At 40.2% G+C, this 23,908-nt stretch overlaps 2 protein-coding genes across 2 annotated transcripts in view; one reads left to right on the forward strand and one right to left on the reverse strand.

The window, feature by feature from the left end:
• The window catches only part of hectd4 (HECT domain E3 ubiquitin protein ligase 4), a 287,263-nt gene extending 280,056 nt beyond the window's left edge, over positions 1 to 7,207 (forward strand). The window contains exons 74-76 of the mRNA XM_078554314.1: positions 768 to 963; positions 1,821 to 2,043; positions 3,407 to 7,207. Coding sequence (XP_078410440.1) covers positions 768 to 963; positions 1,821 to 2,043; positions 3,407 to 3,543 — 556 coding nt within the window. The 3' untranslated portion in view covers positions 3,544 to 7,207. The remainder of the gene's footprint in view (positions 1 to 767; positions 964 to 1,820; positions 2,044 to 3,406) is intronic.
• Positions 7,208 to 8,435: 1,228 nt separating this feature from the next.
• trafd1 (TRAF-type zinc finger domain containing 1) overlaps positions 8,436 to 23,908 on the reverse strand; it is a 45,158-nt gene continuing 29,685 nt past the window's right edge. The window contains exons 8-12 of the mRNA XM_078554321.1: positions 19,387 to 19,641; positions 18,353 to 18,479; positions 16,324 to 16,651; positions 13,363 to 13,438; positions 8,436 to 11,903 (exon numbers count right to left, since the gene is read on the reverse strand). Of these exons, the coding sequence (XP_078410447.1) occupies positions 11,859 to 11,903; positions 13,363 to 13,438; positions 16,324 to 16,651; positions 18,353 to 18,479; positions 19,387 to 19,641 (831 nt within the window). The 3' untranslated portion in view covers positions 8,436 to 11,858. The remainder of the gene's footprint in view (positions 11,904 to 13,362; positions 13,439 to 16,323; positions 16,652 to 18,352; positions 18,480 to 19,386; positions 19,642 to 23,908) is intronic.

Here is a 23,908-nt window from a genome sequence, read left to right on the forward strand (position 1 = left end):
TGGTCTTCCAAACATTTAATTGGAGAGAATTTCTGCTCCTCCAGTACAGTATGTTGGACAAGCTGCATAACAAGCCAGAGAATGGAGGGGTCGAGAGAAGTGAAATTTCAGTCAGTGGAAGGCATACAGATGAAGTTCAGAGCAAGTTGTTACTTTAATTTTGCCTTTTGTGGGCGTGCACCTTGCCTCCTACCTTGGGTGGCATTTGGTAGGGGAGGAGGATGGGCGGTGTTGGGGATGTTAGTCTTGCAAGTATATCACTAGCCTCACTGATGCACATCATTCAGAGAAAAAGAATGAGCAGAGAAGTATTCCCCTGAATGCCATGAATAAATGGCATTGCATTGATCCAAACAGTTCAAGGTGTCTTGGAAACTACAGTTGGTCTCCATTTGGGAAGAAATAAGCAGCCTGGGTTGTCACACCTGATCACAGTCCAGGTTCTTGTGTTGGAAAGCCTTTATTTGAATGGGTGAGGATAGAATCAAGCTCAGCTATGATACCCAGAGTCCAAAAACTCAACACTGCTCTAGGTTAAAAGGAAGACTGCTTCTTATAGAATGATAAGAGGGGATAAATTGAAGAAGAAAAGCTTTTTTTAGGAAGGAATGAACAACCTCAACTGCTACAACCTCTTTCAGCCTTATCCCTCCCAACCTGTACTGTGTTCATGTTTTTATACTTAGTGCAAAGTGTTGAGCAATTGGCATACCATTTATTTCCTGATGTCATGTTTCAAGCCCTATTGTTGTTTTCATTTTGTACAGATGGGAAAATAAAGATGCATATGCATCAGCAATCCGCAATCTGAGGCTACAAGAGATAGAGAACACTGACTGCATGACTGCAGTGCGTGCAGGGCTTGGCTCTATCATTCCCTTACAGCTCCTGACACTGCCAACACCACTGGAAATGGAGCTGAGGACATGTGGCCTGCCCTACATAAACCTGGAGTTTCTAAAGGTACTCATCATTCGTGAAGTTCAGGAAACTAGTCCTAGAAACCACTTTGATCATCAATGCACCTCACCTTCCTATAACCTGTCCCATTGCAGTACATTATTCAAAATCCTCTTAATTTATACTGCAGAAGAATTTGGTGATCAGCACAGCATTATTTAGATGTTGCACATGTAATTTTGCCATTCTGCCTGAAATTCTGTATCTCCAGTGATAACTTTGTAATATAAATGAGCGCGGCCATTAATTTTATATTTTTCAGAAGATTGATCCAGTTGGAGAATGCTGCAATTGCTGACTGTTAAGTGCCTTTGAGTAGCATGAAACCTTGCACTTGCTAACTACATGGCCAGCTGATTACTGGAACTTGGTCCTACAAGCTCGACACAGTCTCACCTCTCCTCTTAACTTCAAACTCTAGTTTTAATTGTAAACAGTAGTAAAGTGCTGGTTATTGGAACTGAGAATGTGGAGTTTACAAGATCAGCCATTATTAGTAATCAACAAGTGTGCTCCGCTCAGCTCCAGTCACAAGCACTATAATTCAGAGTTTAATGTAGAATCAAGCAGAGAACGTTTACTGACTGTAAGAACAGCTAGAAACGTCTTTCAATTTTAGATAGTCAAAGAGAAAAAAATCATTCTTGAACCTTAGAGCAAATGAAAAATAATTTGCCGATGAGTGGGTCCAACTCATTCCTGGAAATAAGTATCCCACAATTGCCAACAATTTCCCTGCAACCATTCTGCAATTTTTGGTCATGGTAAATCGCTTGACCTGTTTATAAAGAAAGAGTAGCTGGTAGAATATATTTGTTGTATTGTCACATATGTGACTTTGTTGCTCTGCTCCCACCCAGGCTCACACCATGTACCAGGTGGGACTGATGGAGACTGACCAGCATATTGAATTCTTCTGGGCAGCTTTAGAAACGTTCACTCAGGAGGAACTCTGCAAATTCATCAAGTTTGCCTGCAACCAGGAACGAATACCATTCACCTGTCCATGCAAAGACGGAGGCCCAGATACTGCCCACGTTCCACCATATCCAATGAAGATCGCCCCTCCTGATGGAGCTGCAGGTAATCTGAAGAGTTATGTATGTGCTTATGGTGATGTCACAGTTGCAGTCGGTCCTTTCAGCCTTTTAACAGCAGTTGAGGCTGTGTTGCCACAGTGGTGAATATTTTCTACTTCACCCCTTCTGTGCCCTGTAACTCACACCATGCGTCAGCATACATGACAGAAACGCATTCTCCCTTCTGGTGATATCACTAGGCCAGAGGCTGGGTCGCTTTCCAGATTTTTATCATTTCCCATGAGAAAGCACTTGCACTCTGCAGCTTCACCTGAGGGTGTAACTGACGTCATAAACTTAAGGCTCAGCTAGAGACTATCTCTCTGTACACTGTGTCCAGTGACATCTGAAAACCAATATGTGGGGGGTAGAAATCTAAATTGTTCATGAGAAACTGAATTTCTCTTTACAGAATAGTGTGTTTCAGAAATCCTTTGGGAAAGGACAAAAATATGATGCATCAAAGAGCTGGGTAGGAAGTGAATGTGTGCATTTCATTTTAAATATTTTTAGCAGACACTGTAAGGGATAACTTCAAGAACTTCTCAATCTAGTTGCACATGAGCAGTAACAAGTGAAAACACACCAATTAACTGGTCTTATCCACAACTAGGAATTCCTAGTTTGAGCTGTACAACTGTGGAATGAGGACAAGGCACTTCCTCTCACTAGAGAAGTAATAACTAGAATCAACCTTCCAAGCTACTGGTTTCAGAGCAGCTTTATTGGTAGCAGGCTGGTTGCTCTGTTCCCTGACCAGAGGTGGTGTTTGGCATATGAGGAACCTGGATGAAAAATATTTCAAAAAGGGGCTGGGGCTTTGAACATTGAGATGGTAAGTACATTGGTCAGACGTGGAGCTGAGCCGTAAAAGCCAAGTCAATTCCCAATCTCTGCTGAGCTTTTCATCACAGTCAGGCAGTAGTACAGATTTTGAAATTTGCCATGGCACCTCTTAACCTGAGGGAGGGAAATGTCAACCAGGGTTCTTGGGCCTAATTTGCTGCACAGTAACGCCACACAATGGTGTATAGAAAATGGATAAAAATGCAGTTGGGCTCAGCTACATTGCGACCAGTGGATGAAAAGTCTGTTGAAGCTTAGTGTCTAGAATTGCACGTTAAAATCTGCTGCCTGTGGAGCCATACCCAAGATGGAGGGAATCTCGCCTTCAAAAGTACAGCTATTGCCAGAGAATATGAATGGGTCCAAAGGATGGATGGTTAGTGAAAATGGCAAATTAAGAAATCATAGAAGATTACATAATTGGATTTTATGTGCAACAGTAAGAAAGATTTGTGTGGGGACTGCTAGGAATTGTTCATTTTGTTTAACCTATCTGCCCTTGTTTCTCCTTTCATGTTCAGGTTCACCAGATTCCCGATACATCAGGGTGGAAACCTGTATGTTTATGATCAAACTTCCTCAGTATTCCTCACTTGACATCATGCTGGAAAAGCTCCGCTATGCCATCCACTACCGTGAAGATCCTCTCAGCGGCTGAGCAGGACACACCTGGAATTCCCAGATCTTTTTGCAACAAATGGTGATGCAAGGACTTCCTTGACCCTACTTTTAAGAAAAGAAATTGAGGTGGAAATGCAGGTGGAATCTGTGCCGCAGTTGGGAGCAGTTCGTCCTGAACCCGTCACGAGCAAAATGCTTCCATGCTGGTGCAAACTTTCTTTTTGTAAATTTCCGTTTCTGTTGATGGACTGAGAATGGTGTGTTGCTGTCTTGTCAAGCAGCTATTCCAAGAGCATACGGTGTGTTGCTGTCTTGTCGAGCAGCTATTCCAAGAGCGTACGGTGCTTTTACAACAACAGCGGTGTATGTTACTGTACCTTTAAAACACAAACACTTGTGGTCAAACAGGATAATAGTTCATTGTAGGATATAACTGTTTTTATACTCTGTGGTCTTAACTTTGGAGCAGCATTTTATCCTTCATGTTCTTACTGCAGGAAAAATTATTTTACTTTTCCTTGCACAAAAGTGCACACATGGGGACACTGTCCAAAATTAGACAAATCTTCCAGATCAGCTTTGGCTTCTAAATGTCAAGTAACCACATGTGTGCGACAGAATTGAAGTGCTCCAAAGTTAATGTGTTGTGATCATCAGTGTACGGAAGGCATACCCCCACCTACTGGCAATGAACCTTCCAGTGGATTTATATTAATCATGTGACCCAGCCTTCCCTTTTCTCTTCTCCTTTTTCCCAAAAAGATAAGGTTGTGAGTACTTCTGGTATATTGGATCAGCATGTTAACAGATGCCTGCTTTGCCATCAGGAGTCTCTCAGCTGTCTCCTTAATTCATTTTGTAGGATTTTGTCATGCTGACTGGAAACCCTTGTCCTCAAATATTTTCTTGTAAAGCTCCCCGCTGATCGTCAGTGGTATTGAGGTAGACTGTAATGTAACCAGGAGCCTTGATTTGGAGCTAGGGGTAGATGAATTTATTGGATATCTCATTTTCTACTGACAAATGATACCTGATATGGACCACAATTCAGCAGAGCTTGAGAAGATTGGGAGTGGGTAATATTGAGAGACAGTTATCTGGAAAGATATTTTGTGCTAGAGGTCAGTCTCTTATAATGATTGCAGATTCCGTTCACCCCCTTCATTATCCCTCTCGGGGTTTCAAATTACATTCTGTTCCCACCCGAGTGGGTAGACACAGGTGGCTGTCGGTGAGTGTGGCCTACAATTACTTCCAAATGGCAATTTATTTTTTTCTCTCTCCCCAAAGTGAAGTGTCTGGTCTCTGAATGGCTAAGACTGTCTTGCATCACAGAACTGAACCCTAAACCACTACATCAGAAGTCCAGCATCCTCTACTCATTTTGAATTTTCTATATTAAAGTTGAAATGCAAGCAGTAGCAATGAGCCCTAATTAAATAAAACTCTCTTGGCATAGATTTGATCAAAGATTTGCTATGAAAATAGCCTGAGTTACATAGAAAAATTCTGCACAACCCAATGCACAAATTTTCAACCTTTGGTTTTTATTTTGTGACTCAAGTACTGAGATTCAATATGTTTAAGTTTTATTTTACAGCCTTTTTTGAAATGTTCCGAATAGGCTTTTGCACTGCTTAACCATGCATAAAAGCTGTGAAACACATTCAGCAGTAAATTGGTTAACTACATTGTAAAATGCTACCCCTGCCAAATGTTGCAGAACACCTTGACAAGTATACTGCTTGAAGAGACACTGAAAAGACACCATGGTTTGGTGCCCTCATTTTATCCAAGTCACGTGAAGTTTAGTTGTGTGGGCAAAACCATCATCATCAGCAGTTAGAAGGAGCAAGTAAACTGCAAGTTCAAAAAAAATGTAAATAGTGCCCAATAAAAGTGATATAGAGGGGCACAACTCAAGCTCTGGGTGGCAGCATCACTGCTATCTAACCTGAAATGAGGGAGAGGTCTGCATTGTAAATGTATGTTGAATATACAGCCACAGCGATTACAAGCTGTGGTTCCAGATTTGAAGGTTGCTGTTGCTTTGAATATCTGAACATTCTCATATTTGAGATGAGCACATCAGTGAATGCACAGAACATGAATATGCAGCTTGAAGGCACACTAAGGGCAAAGCTGTTTGTTTTGAATTTTTATGCCTACATTTAAATTCCTAACTTTGAACTTGACAGAGCATAGTGAATGTACCACATGTATGCATGTGTTTGCTAATTGTGTATATTTTTCAGATAAAAAGATTTGTGTAAATTCCTTCAACCCCCCACCCCCATCACAGGTATAAATCCAGAACTTGAAATTTTTTTCGCTTTAATATAGTCCATAGAATATCACTGAGCTTGTAAAACGTTAACTTTGAAAATAAGCTGGAAGACAGCAGAACCTTGACCTCTTACAGCCTCCTGTTATAATGTGTCCCTGAAATTGTTTGTGATTTTGTGAATGGGAGTGGGAACTATTTGTGTAATAGGAATGGGGAAGTTCATGTGTACCTCAAGTGCATTAATTCAAATCGACACCGAGTAATAATAATAGTACCCCTTGTAAAAGAGTAGCTAATTCTTCATGTTTTCACAGCTTATTTTCTTTTGTATTAGTTTGACAAAGCAAAGAAGAATATGGGAGATTTTGTTTACGTGCCCCCAATATCCATTAACTTATAGCATTTATCAATGGAACGAAATATCTAAAACACTAGCTTTTAAAAATATTCTGGGATTAATCAGGAGTAATTTTATGGAATTGAACGGCTGAGGTCATAGAACTGCTTGGGCACATGATTCTACAATGATATTAGTATTGGGCATCAAGCACACAAGGCAGGAGAGATAAGAGCAGGAATAATGTCCCTCCAAGGGGCATGAAATTGGCAGCGTTAATAGATTTGACAGGCCTTAAAGCTTGTGGTAGGAGGCTTGAGGAACACTGAACCTCTAGATACATAATGTGTAACATAAGCTATCATAGGGTGTAGAGTGTATATTTTTTCTTTTGCTGTGCAATGGTCAGATAGCCTGCAAGTATATAAGTGAAGGGCCTGCTTAATAACTGAGTGAATGAAGGTTTTGTGTAATTAGAGCTAAGTTATTTGGCAGACAAAGAGCACATTGACCCACTGCCAGTGGTTGGTGCTGGGAATTTATTTTTGTTGGGCGTTTGCATTTTATAATCAAATTATACAAACAACCACAGGGTAATCCCTGATCCACAGTACACATATACATCAGTTATGATAAATTCTGGAATTAGATTTGTAGTGAAATGATCCATTTTATTCACTGGTTTAATTGAATGAAGTGAAAGGGGTGTTTCAGCCAGCCTGGTTGTTTGTGACCAAGATTCAATTGATTGAAAATACCCAGAACCACACTATGGAAATATACAGGAACAGGTTTTTTTTAATATATATAACTCATTTACTTTAGAAGTGTTAGTTATGCCCCTATAGCATTGACATAACTTTGGCTAGCATTTATGATTAAAAGCATAAAGGGTGCTGAACCTATGTGACATTGGAAAAACTGGGTCAACAGGGTCAGGCTAGAGTCAGTTGTTTTTGTCATGTGACTCACTCACAATGGTTGATTTCATGAAGTACAAAGGAGCACATCCAGATGTTTTTAAACAAATGTATATTGTTGCTTAATTAATCCCCCCCCCCCAATACCCCACACACACACACACACACAAAAAAGGCTCACACCAGTGTGGATCTGGCTCTTTGTCCCTGCCTTGTTAGAGTGATGTGGTGCTGGCTGTGGTAATGTTAATCTGCTGCTACAACTGCTCCATTTTACTGAGAGCAACCAGATAAAAGGACATATCAACATACAGGTGTTAATGTGCTCTGTACAGTCATTGATGTATATTTATTGCAATTATTTATGAATGCATCTAAAAATCATCTGTATTGTTGATCTAGTCTGCATTGGTACCTAAAGCAGTGATGTATGAATGGGAATTACATTCATATTAAAAACAGTTGAAAGACTTTAGAATAAAGTTCTCGCTTGTTTTTATGGAAAAGACTCAATTGCTGTAGTGATCAAGAAGTCTGAAAAAACGACATGACAAGATTGTTTTGAAACTTTTACTGTAGCAAATGACAAAAACAAACTTTGTAGGAAACAATTTAAACTATAGAATGTCCTCCTTAAAGTCATCATACTCTCCCCAGAATTACAGTCTGTTTGGCAAACAGTTGCTTCCAATTGGTTCCTGAATCCCTGCTTCGCCAAATAGTAACTTGAAGTGACACCTCCAGGCACTTCCCTCAGTTTTCATTTCATTAAAGCCTGGCTATGCTAGGACTAATTTTCCTGAATCGTTAGATGGTCAAAGGGATGCATCCTTTTGACCATCTCCAGCTCACAAATCAAGTAGCTGATTTTCTGGGATGACATTCACAAAATATGGAGGAAGTAGCAATTTAATAGGGCAACAGTAGAAGTGCTGTAAATTGAGTTAAAAAGGGTGCAAGGATTCATGAGGTGACTAGTGGGGAATATTTTGGTCAGTGGTGAGGTTGGGAAAGAAGAAATGTGAGGTAAGGGAGACAAGGAAGTCACTAGATCAAACCCTTGTATACTTAGGGTAATTGTGTGAGTTTTAGAAGGAGATTGACTGACAATAGGTATAGGCAGATAAGGTTAAGTTTTAAATTAGGACAAGGAGTCACTATGGAAGATTTGAGGATGGAACTGTAGGGTTACCAGAAGAGTAGACAAAAGATGCAGGGGTTCAATTATAGTGACATTACAATTCAAATTTGAGGTCAATGAACAGTTTATATCCTTGTCACAAACTTTACTGCTATCACAGCAAAAAAAAATCAGGTTAGATGCAAATGATAACCTAGTTTGTGTGACTCTCAGCATTCACTCAATTTCACAAAAAATAGATCTGTAACCATTTAACCTTTATTATATTGTAAATCAATACATTTACATGTTACTGATGGCTAATTAAAAAAACAAGTGGCTGATAAAGATTTCACAATCAGTTAACTCTATGCTGGTGATAAAAACCACAATGGCATGAGACAGAATATTTCAGCTATTTAAAAGGATATAGTTATGAAATTCAGTCCACTTAATGAGAGGGATGGCTGTGTACTGTATCCATGTTAGTTTTGAGGACACCATAGGGAGTGCATACTGAAAAGGTGTTCCATCAATATTCTTTAAATTGCCCCGTACTTTAAAACTTAACTGGGCAGAGGAGTAAATAATTCTGCCATGAGATGCAAATTCAGGATTAAAAGAGTCACTACAGTATTTAACCAGTGACAAAGTTCTGTTTTCCTTGCAACCACAAAGCTTGTATTTAAGACTAACATATTGCAGTGGTGCATTCTTAGTTCCACACCCCAACCATCCCTGTCCAAGAATCACAGATATAGATTCTATTTTATACAATAACTACATACATATATATATATACACACACACACATTTACACTATTGGCCTTTGCTTACTCTCCCCACACATTTCCTACATATTAAAATATTCAGGAAATTGTCACCATCTCAAGTAATTAAAGTAACAAGACTGTAATAAGGCTCCTCCACCAATCTCTTTTCTCTCCCCCCCCCATTTAATGCAGCATCACAGTAACAAAAATTATAAGTTGCTTTGGTGAGTGGATTGCTCAGAGCTGCAAAGCCTTCCATTCTTCCAAGAACTGACTGGCTGTGATTCTACCCAGAAGACTTGAGTCAACTGAGAGAAAGGGAATGCTGGAGGGGTAGAGGGAAATAAAAAAAATCACAATATGCGATTAGGTAACAAATTTGTCCACATAAAAGGGGCCTTCATTATGTAAATAAGCTATACCATGATCTGCTAGATATAAATGCAGTGGTTTCCTCATGAGCTGCTGAGCATGTCATTCCTCAAAGTTACATTTCCTCATCAATTAGGGATGCACAGAGTACTGAATTTGGGTTTGCCGTTTCATACTTGATCCTCAACAGATTAGACTGAGCCCAGTACCATTGCCTGTGCCTTTCTACCAACAAGCTGGAAAAGGGATGTATGCAATGACCACTTTTTCCCTGATCAAGGGGAAAACTCAATTTTTTCAGTTTCATGATGACCTAATCTAATTAACACAAAAAAACCTAAAAGCAATCATGTCTTTGCTGGTTTCCCTGACCATATAGCCAAGCAGCAAAAGCAGAATTAGTAACAAGGTACCTCTGAACTCACAAAGGTCATAAATCTAGTTTGAACAGAAGCAACTCGAGCCACATCTCTTACATTTTAAGATGAGCACAAGAGTCTACAATAAAGATGTTTAAAACTATACAAACAAATGGCAAGAAAGGATATTTTACCACTACACAACATTTTAAAATGTCCTACAGCTTTCCAATTGTGGAATCAGTGGCAGGACTGACATTTTATCCGCACCAAACAAAAAAATGTTCACATTTAAAACTGGAGCTTCTGCCTATTGTAACAATTTCATGAATCTAAAAGAGACAGCTCTTCGGGCAACTAATAAATACCAATCCCCTTCCTACAGAGGCAGTGAAAAGCTTATCAGTTGATCAACAGAAGTTACTGCAAAGAGGGCCATCCATATTTTTTAAACTTAAAAGTGGTTAATTGAATAATTGTATTTAATACATATAAAAGGTTGCACAAAAGACAGACACCAAACCCAAGAACAGCAATTCTAGTGTAAATCACAAATGTAAACATTATATAAGCGATTCATTTCTGTTTACTGCTCTATGTAGACTTTGAATAAAATTTCTCTTCCCTATTGGACCATATTTATCACCCACAGACAGCCCAGTAGGCAATCCTTTCCCAGCTATGCTGCTGCACAGCATAGGTCACAAGGAGGTATACAAGAGTTGACTTGGTCCTGAAGTCTACTCCTTCCACCGCTATCTTCCCTCTGCCCCAGACAGCCCAACTAATGTTAATTTTTTCCTCTCGCTCTTTTCTCTCTCCCCTGCAAGCACCTGTTTCCTCATCATTTTTACCTTCTTCAGAGATCTTGAACTTCTCACCTTCTCTCAATTTTCTGAAATCCCCAACACTAGTCATAATGTATAATTTTCATTAAGTACAATGTTTATCAGTTCTCGAACAATGCAAGACTGAAGGTAGGTCACAAGTAGTTTTGCAACTTTTAAACTTCTTTATGCTCCAATTTCCTTCAGCAACGATCAAGAGGTCACGTTCAAAGTTCTGAATGACAATTCTAGCTCACCCAGTGTTTTTCTAAATTACTCATGCATCATGACAAGTGTAAATACGTTTCTAATGAACTGCCTCTACGGTTTCTGTATTTAAAAACTTTCCCAGAGCAGCAGACTTGATTCCAAAACAGTTGTCTTAAAAAAGACACTTCATCACAGTCATTAGGACTGGGTCTGCAACTCCCAAAATGCAGATTAAAACTTTTGACATATGCAAAATTTCCCTGAAAGATAAAACTATTTCTAATTCAGTACTGACCACAACATAAAATCAGTGGTCCCTGCATGATGCAATTTAGGCATCAGCAAAGCACAACATAGACAAGTAAATGAACGCTCGAGGCATAGCAAAGTGAAGCAGGTAGCAAGGACAAACACATAGCAAAGAAACGGAACACGATACAGGCAGAAGCAAAACGAGCCCACTATAAAAGAGGGCAAAGCAGCAAAAGAAAACTACAGGGAAAAATTAGAGCAAAGGCAAAAGGAGATACCATCACTATCAGCATAGAAACAGTTATGCCCTCACCCAAAATGACCAAGATATAAAATAAAATTAATACATTAAGTACTGGAAAGAAAATTCAGGCTGTAACCCCATGGTACTTGTATTGGTTAAGTACTACTTTTGTGGTTTGAGATATGTAGACTATTGAACTTATAACTAGCCCTTTTCTATTGTGATATTTTGAATTGATTACACAAGGTAAAATCATATCCATGGGATTTTCACGCTGTACATTTCAATAGTACATCCCACTGAAATCAAATGAGGTATCAAAAATGAACTTTTCATGTTTCTCCCCCCAAACTGTCATTTACCTGTGTTAGAAAATATCCCCCAATTTATCTCCAAGATTAATTGCTTAGAAAGTCTCCAAATTAAAATGTCTGTTGCCTTTTTAGTTATGTGGTGCAGGGATCCAAAAAGTGAGCTGCTGGTAAACCTCTTTTAAACCCCAGAGTTAAGAGAGGAAATAAAAACCACTACCATTGAAACCACACAAATAATTTTTTTGCATAGAAAATAAAAGAATGTCCTGAGTTTTAGCACTAAATATAATTTAGAAGTTGGACACCATTGCAATGAGTGTAGTTCAGTTCAATTTCATCACTCCTCTTTCCCATCATTTTCTGGTCTTGTTTTCGGTATATTCTGCAGAAATGGAAAAAAGATACATAATTGAGCACTTTAATCACATAGATACTTAGGAGATAAACACATCCTCCTTTCAATCATTACAGCACAGGAACAATGGTCAGCAATATGTTTCTGGGCACGCGAGAGCGAGGCCGTGCGAGAGGAAAGGCGCGCAAGAGAGAGAGGGAGAGAGAGAGAGAAAGCAAGTGAGAGAGGTAGAGGCCGCAGTCTCTATTGTTCATCATAGGTTGGAGTCTGCGCTTGTGTTGAAGAGAAGAAATTTGTAAGGATTTGCTTTGGCTAGAGGGAGATCACCAGGGTAAGTAACCCTAAAAGTCAGTTCAGGGATTAGAAGTTCTCCAGCTGGCAAAGAAAAAAGGAAGCAAACCATGAGAACAGCTTTGGACAGAATGAAGTATCCACTCAAGGGACAGAGTAAAGAACTGTGGAGGACGATTTTCAATCATTTTAAGTTAAATACATGAAAACTTCTTTAGTTTAGAATAAACATTGCCTACTGAAAGCAATTAGTAACAATTGCTATTAGTTTGTTTGTTACAGTAAAAGTCTTTTAACTTGAAATCTTGGTGTGTGATCCTTTCAGTCAGACATTGGAAGTTTGAGTTTCTTTTAAAAAGTTTAAAAGGTTTCTATGGCAATTGTAACACTCAGATTCTGAGATAACCTGATTCTGAGGGGGCTTGACAGGGTAGATGTTGAGAAGGTGTTTCCACTAGTAGGGGAATCTCAAACTAGGGGAAATAGTTACAAAACAAGGGGGCACTCATTTAAAACTGAGATGTAAAGGAATTTCTTCCCTCAGTGTAGTGAATGTCTGAAATTCTCTACCCCAGCGAGTTGTGGAGGCTAGATCACAAAGTATTTAAAGAGAAGGTAGATAGATTTTTGAAATATCAGGGAGTTGAGGGTTATGAGGAGCTCACATGAAAAGAGGAGCTGAGGCCTGGGGCAGATCAGCCATGAACTTATTGAACGGCAGTGCAGGCTTGAGGGGCCGAATGGCTTCTCCTGCTCCTACTTCTTTAGGTCTTATGTAACCACCAGACACTCATTGCTGTAGGTCACATACAAAGGAAAGGCATTTAGGTGAGGTACCATAGTGCATATGGTACGTAGGGGACTGTGCTAAACATGCAACTTCAGGAGCGAAAGGCAGAAAATATATTCTGCATTTGGCCAATACTGAAATCTTCCAGTAAAAAGACCCCTGATCAGCTTTTGTAAGGTGGATATGCATTATTAGTCCTTATTGTCCCATACCTTCCAGACATGCATTGAAAATTGAAGCATATTAGGTGTGTGGGGGAGAAGAAAATCTCCATAATGGGAAAGAAGAAAACCGCATTCAATAGTAAAAGCACATGGAGTTAATTATTTTACTTCAGTAATTCTTCCTTTTATAGTAACCATCTACTTTTAAATCAGTCTTTTTATCCCCCAATTTTTTTTTTACCTTTATTCCTGGAACTCTGCTCCTGGAGGTAGGAGGAACTGTATTCCTAGAAATCCTAGATCCTTCTGTTCTCAGACTGAAAAGCAAACAAAGACCTTATAAAGAATGAAACAGCAAAATTCAGTCCCACTAAACAGTCATGTGCAATGGAGAAGTTCACCCAGCAACAGAATCTAGAAACACTGCTATCTTTGCTTTCAATGAGAAAATTCAGCCAAAGAGCCAAGGCTGGCCCAGTGCAGGGATACAAGAAAGATTGGAGAGATAATGGGATAAAATCAAGTAGTCATGGTTAGATGATAACTTGAGTCTATGATATCTGTTGGATCTATTGGAACTAGATTTCTGTAAACTTTCACAGAATAATCTTGTCACAAATTGATTTACAATCTATATTCATGTCTTAGATGAAGAAACTGAGTGCAATGGATTCAAATTCGATCATACAAAGCTAGGTGGAAAAGCTAGCTAAGGGAGGCATAAAGAGTCTTCAATAGAATACAGAGAGGTTAAGTAAATGGGCAATAAAGGTGGGAGATCAAGTACAATATGGAACATGAGCTTATTCACCTTGGCATGAAGAATACAGTACTTTTTTTAATGGACAGGAACTTAAACGTTGATGTTCAAAGGGATTTAGGTATCCTTCCACAGAAAGTTAACATGCAGATACAGTAAGCAATCAGGAAGGCAAATGCTATGTCAGCCTTAGTGCAAGAGTGTTGAGTACAACACTAAGGAAGTCCAGCTGCAATCATACATGGTTTTGGTGAGACCACAGCTAGAGTAGTTGTGGGGTTTTGGTCTCTGTACCCAAGGAATGATATCCATGCCTTAAAAAGGGGTGCAAAAAGGATCACCAGGTTGATTTTTGGGATGAGGGTTGTTGAGGAGAGACTGACAAGAATGATCCTACACTCAGTAGTTTAGAAGAACGAGGGATGATCTAATTGAAATATATAAAGAGCAAAAAGAAAACTTGATAGTGCAGACGTTGAGAGGCTGTTTCCCCTGGCTGGAGGGGACATAATCTCAAGATAAGGAGTTGATCATTTATTACTGAGGGGAGGAGAAATTTCTTCAGTCAGTGGATTGTGAATTGTTGGAATTCTCTACCCCAGAGGGGTGTGGATGCTCCATTGTTGAATATATTCAAGGCTGAGATCAACTGAATTTTAGAATCCAAGGGATATCGGGATCAGGGGTGGGGAGAAGTGGAATTGAGGTCAAAGATCAGTCACAATCTTACTGAATGGCTCAAGAGGCCATTATGGCCTACTCCTGATCCTATTTCTTGTTTTATGTTCTTATTTCCACTGGGACTGATCGAAACAACTTTGAGAGTGCCTGCAAATTACCACTGCCTCTCCTCATCCCTTTTAATTAAGATTAGATTTTAACCCAGGCCTCTGGACATGAAAGAATAGTATTTAACACACTGAAGCACCACAGAATTTTTCAATTTTCCACAAGGATTGCCTTTTGAGCTATTCAGCAACAAGCTGGGTCTGCACAGATGTGGAGAATGCTAAATAATCTGAGAAAATTTGACTCTATAGAATAATTTATTCTTAGGTGCTTTAACTGTAATATATCGTTCTCACACAGACATGGCAGCACACGAGCTATGTTGTCAGAAAATCCTGAAACATCCACTCATGCTTATTGAGGATTGTCGCTAGTTCACAGCTTACAATAAATATGATTATTACAGTTGGGGATTATGCTGTTCTTTTTAGAATGGATATCATTTGGAAGCAGAAACTAACTTCAAAGCCGTTTAAGATGCACTCAGAGGAGTGAAAACAAAGGTCACCTTATGAATCTTGAGTCAGAAATCTGCTTTTCTAAAGGAAGTTCCCTTACCCTCCCCCACCCATCAAATCTTCCCCCTCTCCCGAAAATGCTGATTCTTATGGTTCCACAGATAACAATTATTCCATGTCCAAGCCTAGGTGGTAAGTGGTAGTAAGTTATTCAAACACTGAAGGCATAATTTCCATAGCCAATCTCAGCTTTACGATATCCACATAAATGTACCAACAGGGTTAACAGTTAACAACCACCACTGGAAACGAAAACAGATTGTCCTCTCCCAAGTTCTAACTGCTTCCCAAACTTTGGACTTGTGTCACTCAGTGATAAAACTGGAAAAGAACACAAACAAAACAGTTCTATTCCATGGACAACCTCCATGAGATGATGAGCCAGTGAACTACTCTCAAATGCCACACAGTACAAGAGAAATACATTTTGTAGGGAATTCTGTCAAAGCAACATGACTGTGCACTGGAACAGCACGGTAGCATAAGAACAGTGTCACCAAATAACATTAAAACTTAATACACAAGAAAACAAAAGGCCACAGGGATAAGCAAATGAGCATCTGAACACAGCTCAAATGGACAAGTGAAACAGCGCGGGGAGGGATGCCTAAAAAAAAATGTAGTTCCAATCACTTGGAACAAAGGGCATCAGCGTACTTCCCCTTCCAATTTTCAACCCTTCTCTCCTGAAGGTGTTGACATGGGAGTACAACTCATTGGGTGCAGAGCACCTCAAGTTTGTGTCCAGCTTAACATGCAAGCCCAAATAATGAGTGACACAAGGCTACATTAAACTGGGGGGCATTACAGCAGAGCCTAATCCTCACCTGAGCCACACATGTGCATTTTTCAGTGGGGAGGGTCACTGGTCAGCGATCAGAAGCAGAAATACTGGCTTTTAGCCCCTTTGGCTCAGGCACACAATGGGAAATGCACTTATAACAACCACCCATCAGGGAAAAGCTTATCATTTTTCTGCCACCCTCGCAACCAATTTCTACAAGTCAACAAATGTCTAGAAGAAAAAAAAAATCCATTTATGTGCTGCAAGTGATTACACTGGGTTTTAAACAGATTGTATTTAAAATGATCTAGATGCTCATTTACTTGCCCCTAGTGTTCAACACACTTTCACCTGGATCTAGCAGCAGGTGCGTGTGGAAAAGTGGGTTTGTAGCTCTCTGGAAACACATCTCCAATAGGACGAGTAGAGCCCACTGATGGTTCCAGAGGTTTCCGGGCCAGCCGCCTCAGCTCAGATGCTTCTCTGTTGGAAGCCTTGACACCTCTGGTATTTGGGGCAATGGCCTCTGTCTCTTGGCTTGCTAGGGGTTTTGGGGCACCATTCCCCTGTCTGAATGTTGCTGGGGCTCCTGTTGGTTTCATTCTAATTGAAGGTCGAATTGCTGGTCTTGGCTGGACAACACCATCAAGATGAGAAAAATGATTTGGCCTGACATCTCCTGCATTCACAGAATATAAATCAAGAGCATTGCAAACATTAGTTTTGTTTCAAAACTAAACGGTTCTTTATAAACTCACTAAGCAGATACACACAAAATGTGCTGTGAATATTTTAATTAAATGCAGAACATGAAGCAATCAATACTGCTATATAAAAAAATTATTCTTCCATTTAATATTTAAAATGGACACCAAAGACTCATATGAAGGATAAGAAACTCAATAAATTTAATTTCCCAGATTCTTCAATGATTCAATAACTATATGCAACCTCGGGTGTGGTACTGCACCATTAAAAAAAAAACAAGTTTAAACCTTGGTCTGTAAAGAGATGATTTCAGCTGCAGCAGAATAAAGGATGATTGACATTAGTGTCCTAGGCTGGGGAAGGAGCAAGGATAAAAAAAAAGTTGTAGCTACATTGTAAAGTTCACATACAGAGTTGGGCCACAGTAGAATTGACGTGCCCCTATGTCTGCTCCTATGTCTTATGGCCCCAAGGTCAAACAGTCCATTAACTCCCACCATCAAAGCACGGTTAGGGCACAGCAGATGGTAAATGCTGAGCTGCTCAAATCCCAGAGGGAAACTTGAAACAGCTGCCACAACTGTTCTGCAATTTGTATTTTGATTTCAAGATGCATGCCTTAAATTTAGTAGTAATGAGTCTACTGAGACTTAGAGGGATTTTATAAAACTAAATTAAATATTTATTAAATGAAAGAAATAATTTTAAGCACATACATAGGTCTACAAATTACTATGATAATCCTAGCTCTCCTAATTAATCTAACTCCCAGTTACACCTCCATTAAGGCAACAGTAAAAGCAAAATAGATTTTAACAGACCCAGGGAAAACACACGATACCCTGGACAGCAATATTCATAGTGAATTCTCTTAGCTTCAGTTCCTTTAGGCAGCAGCTTGGTACATTGAGGCTGGAGGCTTTCCACATTTGTTAGATCTTAGAATACCTTCTTTTCTTACACAAAAATCTCATCTCCTTTATACACGTTTCTCCCTTTTTAATGTAAATCCCATGTGTCTTTGGACTTTACCTTTCTAATAATAAAAATCTTTCATAGTACCAATTTTATCAGTAAGCTTTGAGAAGAATAAACGCACTGTTTGGCTTCTTCTGGCTAAGTGTAACATTTCACCCTCTCTTTGAAATTCATGACTACTCTGGTTTATCTCAGAATGCAAATTTTCCCTTACACCTCACATTCTAAAACTTCAGCCATATTTACTTACTTAGCATTTCAAGTTACTTACTTAGCTTCTCACCACCCAGACCTAACTATTTCTACTTTACAATAAATCCCAATAACCTTATAAAAATTATATTTTCATGACAGCACATAAGAATGACTACTCTGATCTGGCATTGAAGGACTGCCAACACTTAAAAAAAAAAATACTTCTGGATGGTTAAATCTTTTCAGAAGAGGATAAAAGTTAGGGCAACAGGGGAAATAAAACAATCATCACCCTCATTTTCTGGCCAATGCAGCGAGTCAATCTGTTCCCAGGCTTTACCCACGTTTGTCTAGCTAGCAATTAAGGAGCTTCACAAGAGTAACTTTGTTAACTATTCTCTCAGATTCCTCCTCTCCTTGCCCCAACCACAGTAGAGATGCAGCTGATTTCTAGTTACCACACAATGTGAAAAAAGCTGCCAATGACTCTTGCACTTACCCTGGTGTCTCTGTCGATGAATGGGCACTTGCGGAAGTTCTCTTGTCTCAGTGTTGTTGACTAGGAATGGCTGACTGATTTCTTGATCAGGTGGTCTTGCTGTTGGTGGTCGCAAATCGCACTGATCCTGGTAACAGGGGCAGAGAGAAAGAGAGAGGGGGACATGGAGTTCAGGAAGATTATGGGTACTTGCTCTATTCTTCTATACCCACGTGTGACAAATGCAGACATCAGTGTTGCCTAAAAGATTATGCCGGGATTTTCCAGCCCTGTTGTGGTGGGACCACCATGGGAGATTCGGCAGCCCAGCCAAACGTCCACTGACTTCCAGCGGGACCAGACAATCCCGGCGGGGGGCGGGGCCGGAAAATCCCACTTTTTAAGATTCTGCTCAAGATTTTCAAGCTAGGCTGACTATTGTGAATTTGAAATGAAACTGCTAGCAAACACCTCCACCCGCCATCCCCGCCCCCACTGATCTCGAGCAATATGTAATCCTGTACAATAGCTGCTGGCTTCCAATATACATTGCTGCCGACGAACAAAATCTAATCAGGTCAAGGTTGTTTGGTTGGTACCCGCAGGTTTGTGAAAGAATAAATGAAAGCACATTTGTCACCAAAGATAAGAGACTGAGAACAATCTCTGGTGACTGCCACAATCACTAAGCAGATGTCATACCAGAAGAAAACTCAAATAAAAAAAAAATCTGTGGTTCAAGCCCCCACCTCCATGCAGCATGGAGCTGCTCTCCACCATATTCACTCGGGTGCATATCCTGCTAAAAGAGATACCTTGCCAAATCCTTTAAAATTATATGGTAATATCAAGTAATCTATTAAGCAGGTGGTGAATCCTACACATTTTAGCTAGAATACTAAAACATTCAGTGCATGGGAATTAATAAGTCTTTTCTCATATGAGGTATTCTCTTCTAGGTACTTGAAGCTCAATACTCAGACACTTCAGGCATTACTGATAGGGTAGGAAGGTTTAGCCTGTGAACTGGTTTGTAAAATAAAAGTTTTTTTTACCTGATGATGATATAGCACATCTTCTTCCAACGCTATACCACAGAACTCACAGGGGATCATGACATCGCCATCACTGGAGCCCACAAATGGACCATATGATGGCAGCGAAAAGTCTTCTGAAAATAATTCGGGATTCAAGTGAGGACGATGGGAGAAAAACTCGTTCGTCCTGGGAATGGAGACCCTTTGCAGCGGCGGTATAAGTGTGGTATTTTTACTGAATGATGCAAAGGCACTTACTGGGTTACAGCCAGTCTGTGAAAGAGAATCATAAATTAATTCCCTCACAAAAAAGGTAAAACATGAAATACTCACAGAACAAAAATACCCTATTAGTTTATTTGTAGACCAGGGAATTTCTAGTTAGCAGATAAAAGCAAAATACTGCGGATGCTGGAAATGTGAAATAAAAACATTGCTGGATAAACTCAGCAAGTCTGACAGCATCTGTGGAGAGTCTGATTCTGAAGATTCTGAAGAGATGTCATACAGACTCGAAACGTTAACTCTGCTTCTCTCTCCACAGTTGCTGTCAGACCTGCTGAGTTTTTCCAGGATTTTGTTTTTATTTCTAGTTGGCAGATTTGATTTAGCAAGTGTCTTTGTCCTCCAACACAGACTTATCCTGTTGGTTCAGTACTCATGACATCCAGGTAATGCGGCTATTCACCTAATTTCAAAATGCCCACTCTGGTTTAAGGCTGTCTGCCCAGTATTTTTGAAAGAATAAGGTCTAGCTTTCGAATGTCATCTTTTATGAAAGCATAAATGGCGTTTGTACAGCTTTGGATTAAATTAAAAGCAGCACCTAAACTAGATGCAAGTAGTCATTCCCATACCATCTCAGGAGGTACCTACCAATTCATGAAATCTTCCAAGTTCGAACAACTCGCTTGCAATCCTCCATTGACATCATTTCACGAAACTCAGTTATAAAGCACCCCTAACTTAGTAAGATGGCCCAAAATACGTTGCTTGATTATACAAAGAAAAGTAGACACCAGGCCAAAGCAGAATGTAGGAGGGGTGACAAAAAGGTTGGTTTTAAGTAAGATCTTATGAAGAGGAAGGTGGAGAGGCAGAGTGATCATGAAGCCTTGACAAATAAAGGCATGGTTGACAACAGTGGAGTAAATCAGGAAGGAGTACAAGAGGCCAGAGTCAGAGGGAGTGTGGTAGTTCTAGATCAAGATGTTAGTTAAGGATGTGAAAACAGGGAGATGAGATTTAAACATGAGTCTAACAATCGTAAATTAGAGGCATTAAAGGGACCAGGAGCCAACATAGATTAGCAAGGACAAGGGGTGATGGGACTTAGTGCAATTAAGGATATGGGAAAGACAAAGGCATGGATGAGGGTTTCAGAAGCCAATGGGCAGAGGTAGGGGTGGGGGTGGATAATGTCACATAAATTAAACAAAAGTGTTCTTTTTGTGGGGAGGAAACTCAGTTCAGGCTTGAATAGGATGCAAATGCTGACAAGTCTGGTTTAGCTTGAGATAACAGCTGGGGAGGAGGAAGGAATCAGCGGCAGCGATTGGGGGGCGGGGGGGTGTGGAGAGAGTGCTTGAGCATTTTTATGGTTCACTATTTCATTAGCTTCAGTGAGTTCAAGGAAGGATAGTGCACCCTGGCTGCAGATGTCATTTATGACTTTGGTCAAGTCTGTTTCTGCATTCATAAGGGTAGAAACCTGACTAGAGATTCAGATAGTTACAGATGGGCATGGATTTGGAAATTAGCATGCTGATTTTAGAGATTGCACATGGGGCAGAAATTTGTAAGGAAAAAAATTGAGTTTAAAAAAAATAGTAATGGCACCAGTTTTGAAAGAGGAGTGGAAACTGTTTATAATGCAAGTCAGCATGGAGGCCAGAAAGGCAATTTGGGCAGACAGTAACTAAGTGGGAGTGGCATTCAGGATATAGGAGGTGGATCAGATTAGCAAGATGAACTCACAGCAGATTTGAGAGAAGATGAGAGAGTGAGAAACTAGACAGAATTGATGGTTCAGGGCTGGAGAGGGGAATTGGTGGGTAAGAAGTGGGAGCAGCAGAGGAAGTTGAATGGATAGGCAAAGTACTCTTAACACTTGTTGGATGAAAGGAGAGAGAAGCTACCTTGACAGAGAAGAAATGGTAAAAAAAGAGTCTATGTAGTTATTTTCCTCCCTATCAAAATGAAGCTCTCCATTATTTCTCTCCCTCCCCAAGTGTCTTTAATTTGAAAATGCACAAAGTTGAACTTAATTTTGAAGTAACAACACCTACATGGGCTAATTTTATTTTCAGAATGATCTTTTACCATCAGAAACTCTGTTTATTAGCTTTAGCCTCAAGGTTAAAAAGTGTTATAATTCAATGCAAAATAGTTACTAATTTGCCAAACATTACAAAATTAATACATGAAACTTTTATCCCAATTTGGTTATAATCATGTCATATTGAGTCCACAGCACAGAGACAGGCCATTCAGCCTAGCTGGTCTATACCATTTTTGTGCTCCATCCGAGCCTCCTTCCATCCATCTTCATCTGACCCCAACAGCATACTCTTCTCCCTTGTGCTCATCTAGCTTCCCCTTAAATGCATCTAGGCTATTTGCCTCAACTACACTTGTGTAGTAGCACATTACACATTTTTACCACACTTCAGGGTAAGAAGTTTCTCCTGCACTTTTGTTTTTATTCCTCCATGGGATGCGGGTGTCACTGGCAAGGCTGACATTTGTTGCCCATCCCTAATTGCCCTTGAACTGAGTAGCTTGCCAAGACCATTTCAGAGGGCAGTTAAGAGTCAACCACATTGAATTGCCTACTGGATTTTTAGTAGGTTTATACTTATATTTATGACCACGATTTTTTGATTCCTTTACAAGCAACATTCTCTAAGCTGTGCAGCAGCCCGGGAAGTACACAAGCACACTGAGCACAAGTGCAGCAGCCCGGGAAGTTCCCAAGCAGACGGAGTACGAGTCAGCTCTATTAAGTTACCACACATGCGAAGCTGTGGAACAATGTGAAGGTCCCATGCACATAAACGAATAGGTTGCACACACAAAAGAAAGAGAGGACGTTGTTTACAAGTGAAAGTTTTTTCTTTGTCTACCCTATCTCATGTTTTCAAGGTGATGACAGCATTATTTGACACTTTATTTTAATAAGGATGTAAATATGGAGAGGATAAGAACAGGGAAAGAAGTAAAGCAAAGCATAACCTTCGTTCGAATGTCTAAGTAGGTGTAATTACTCTTCAGTTACCCCTCTCTCTACTTAGAGACAGAACATCAGTGCCACTTAATCAGAATTTGGAAGACATAAACTGAGTTGATCCTTACTCCATGTCTCTAACTCAGCAAAACTGCCTCACTTTCAACCAGCATTTAAAAACAAAAAGCTACTGCGGATGCTGGAAATCCAAAACAAAAACAGAATTACCTGGAAAAACTCAGCAGGTCTGGCAGCATCGGTGGAGAAGAAAAGAGTTGACGTTTCAAGTCCAACATGACCCTTCAACAGAACTGAAGTATAGTTAGGAGAGGGGTGAAATATAAGCTGGTTTAAGGTGGGGGGCAGGGGGGAGAGAGAAGTTGAGGGTGGGGTGGTTGTGGGGACAAGCAAGCAGTGATAGGAGCAGATAATCAAAAGATGTCACAGACAAAAGGATCAAAGAGGTGTTGAAGATGGTGATATTATCTAAGAAAAGTGCTAATTAAGAATGGATGGCAGGATACTCAAGGTACAGCTCTAGTGGGGGTGGGGTGGAAAGACTAACAAGGTATTAGTTGTAGATTTAAAAATAGTGGAAATAGGTGGGAAAAGAAGAATCTATATAAATTACTGAAAAAAAACAAAAGGGAGGGGGAAGAAACGGGGTGGGGATGGGGGGAGGGGGAGTTTAAGATCTAAAGTTGTTGAATTCAATATTCAGCCCGGAAGGCTGTAAAGTGCCTAGTCGGAAGATGAGGTGCTGTTCCTCCAGTTTGCGTTGGGCTTCACTGGAACAATGCAGCAAGCCAAGGACAGACATGTGGGCAAGAGAGCAGGGTGGAGTGTTAAAATGGCAAGCGACAGGGAGGTTTGGGTCTTTCTTGCGGACAGACCGCAGGTGTTCTGCAAAGCGGTCGCCCAGTTTGCGTTTGGTCTCTCCAATGTAGAGGAGACCGCATTGGGAGCAACGAATGCAGTAGACTAAGTTAGGGGAAATGCAAGTGAAATGCTGCTTCACTTGAAAAGAGTGTTTGAAAGGAGGGAAGATGTGTTTGGTGGTGACGCTACCTTCAAAAACAGCTCCTCTGACATGTCCTCCTTCTTCCTTAACCGAGGTTTTCCACCCACTGTCGTTGACAGGGCCCTCAACCGTGTCCGGCCCATCTCCCGCGCATCCGCCCTCACGCCTTCTCCTCCCTCCCAGAAACATGATAGGGTCCCCCTTGTCCTCACTTATCACCCCACCAGCCTCCGCATTCAAAGGATCATCCTCCGCCATTTCCGCCAACTCCAGCATGATGCCACCACCAAACA

This window comes from Cetorhinus maximus, chromosome 12 (genome assembly GCF_964194155.1).
Source record: "Cetorhinus maximus chromosome 12, sCetMax3.hap1.1, whole genome shotgun sequence".
Classification (NCBI taxonomy): domain Eukaryota; kingdom Metazoa; phylum Chordata; class Chondrichthyes; order Lamniformes; family Cetorhinidae; genus Cetorhinus; species Cetorhinus maximus.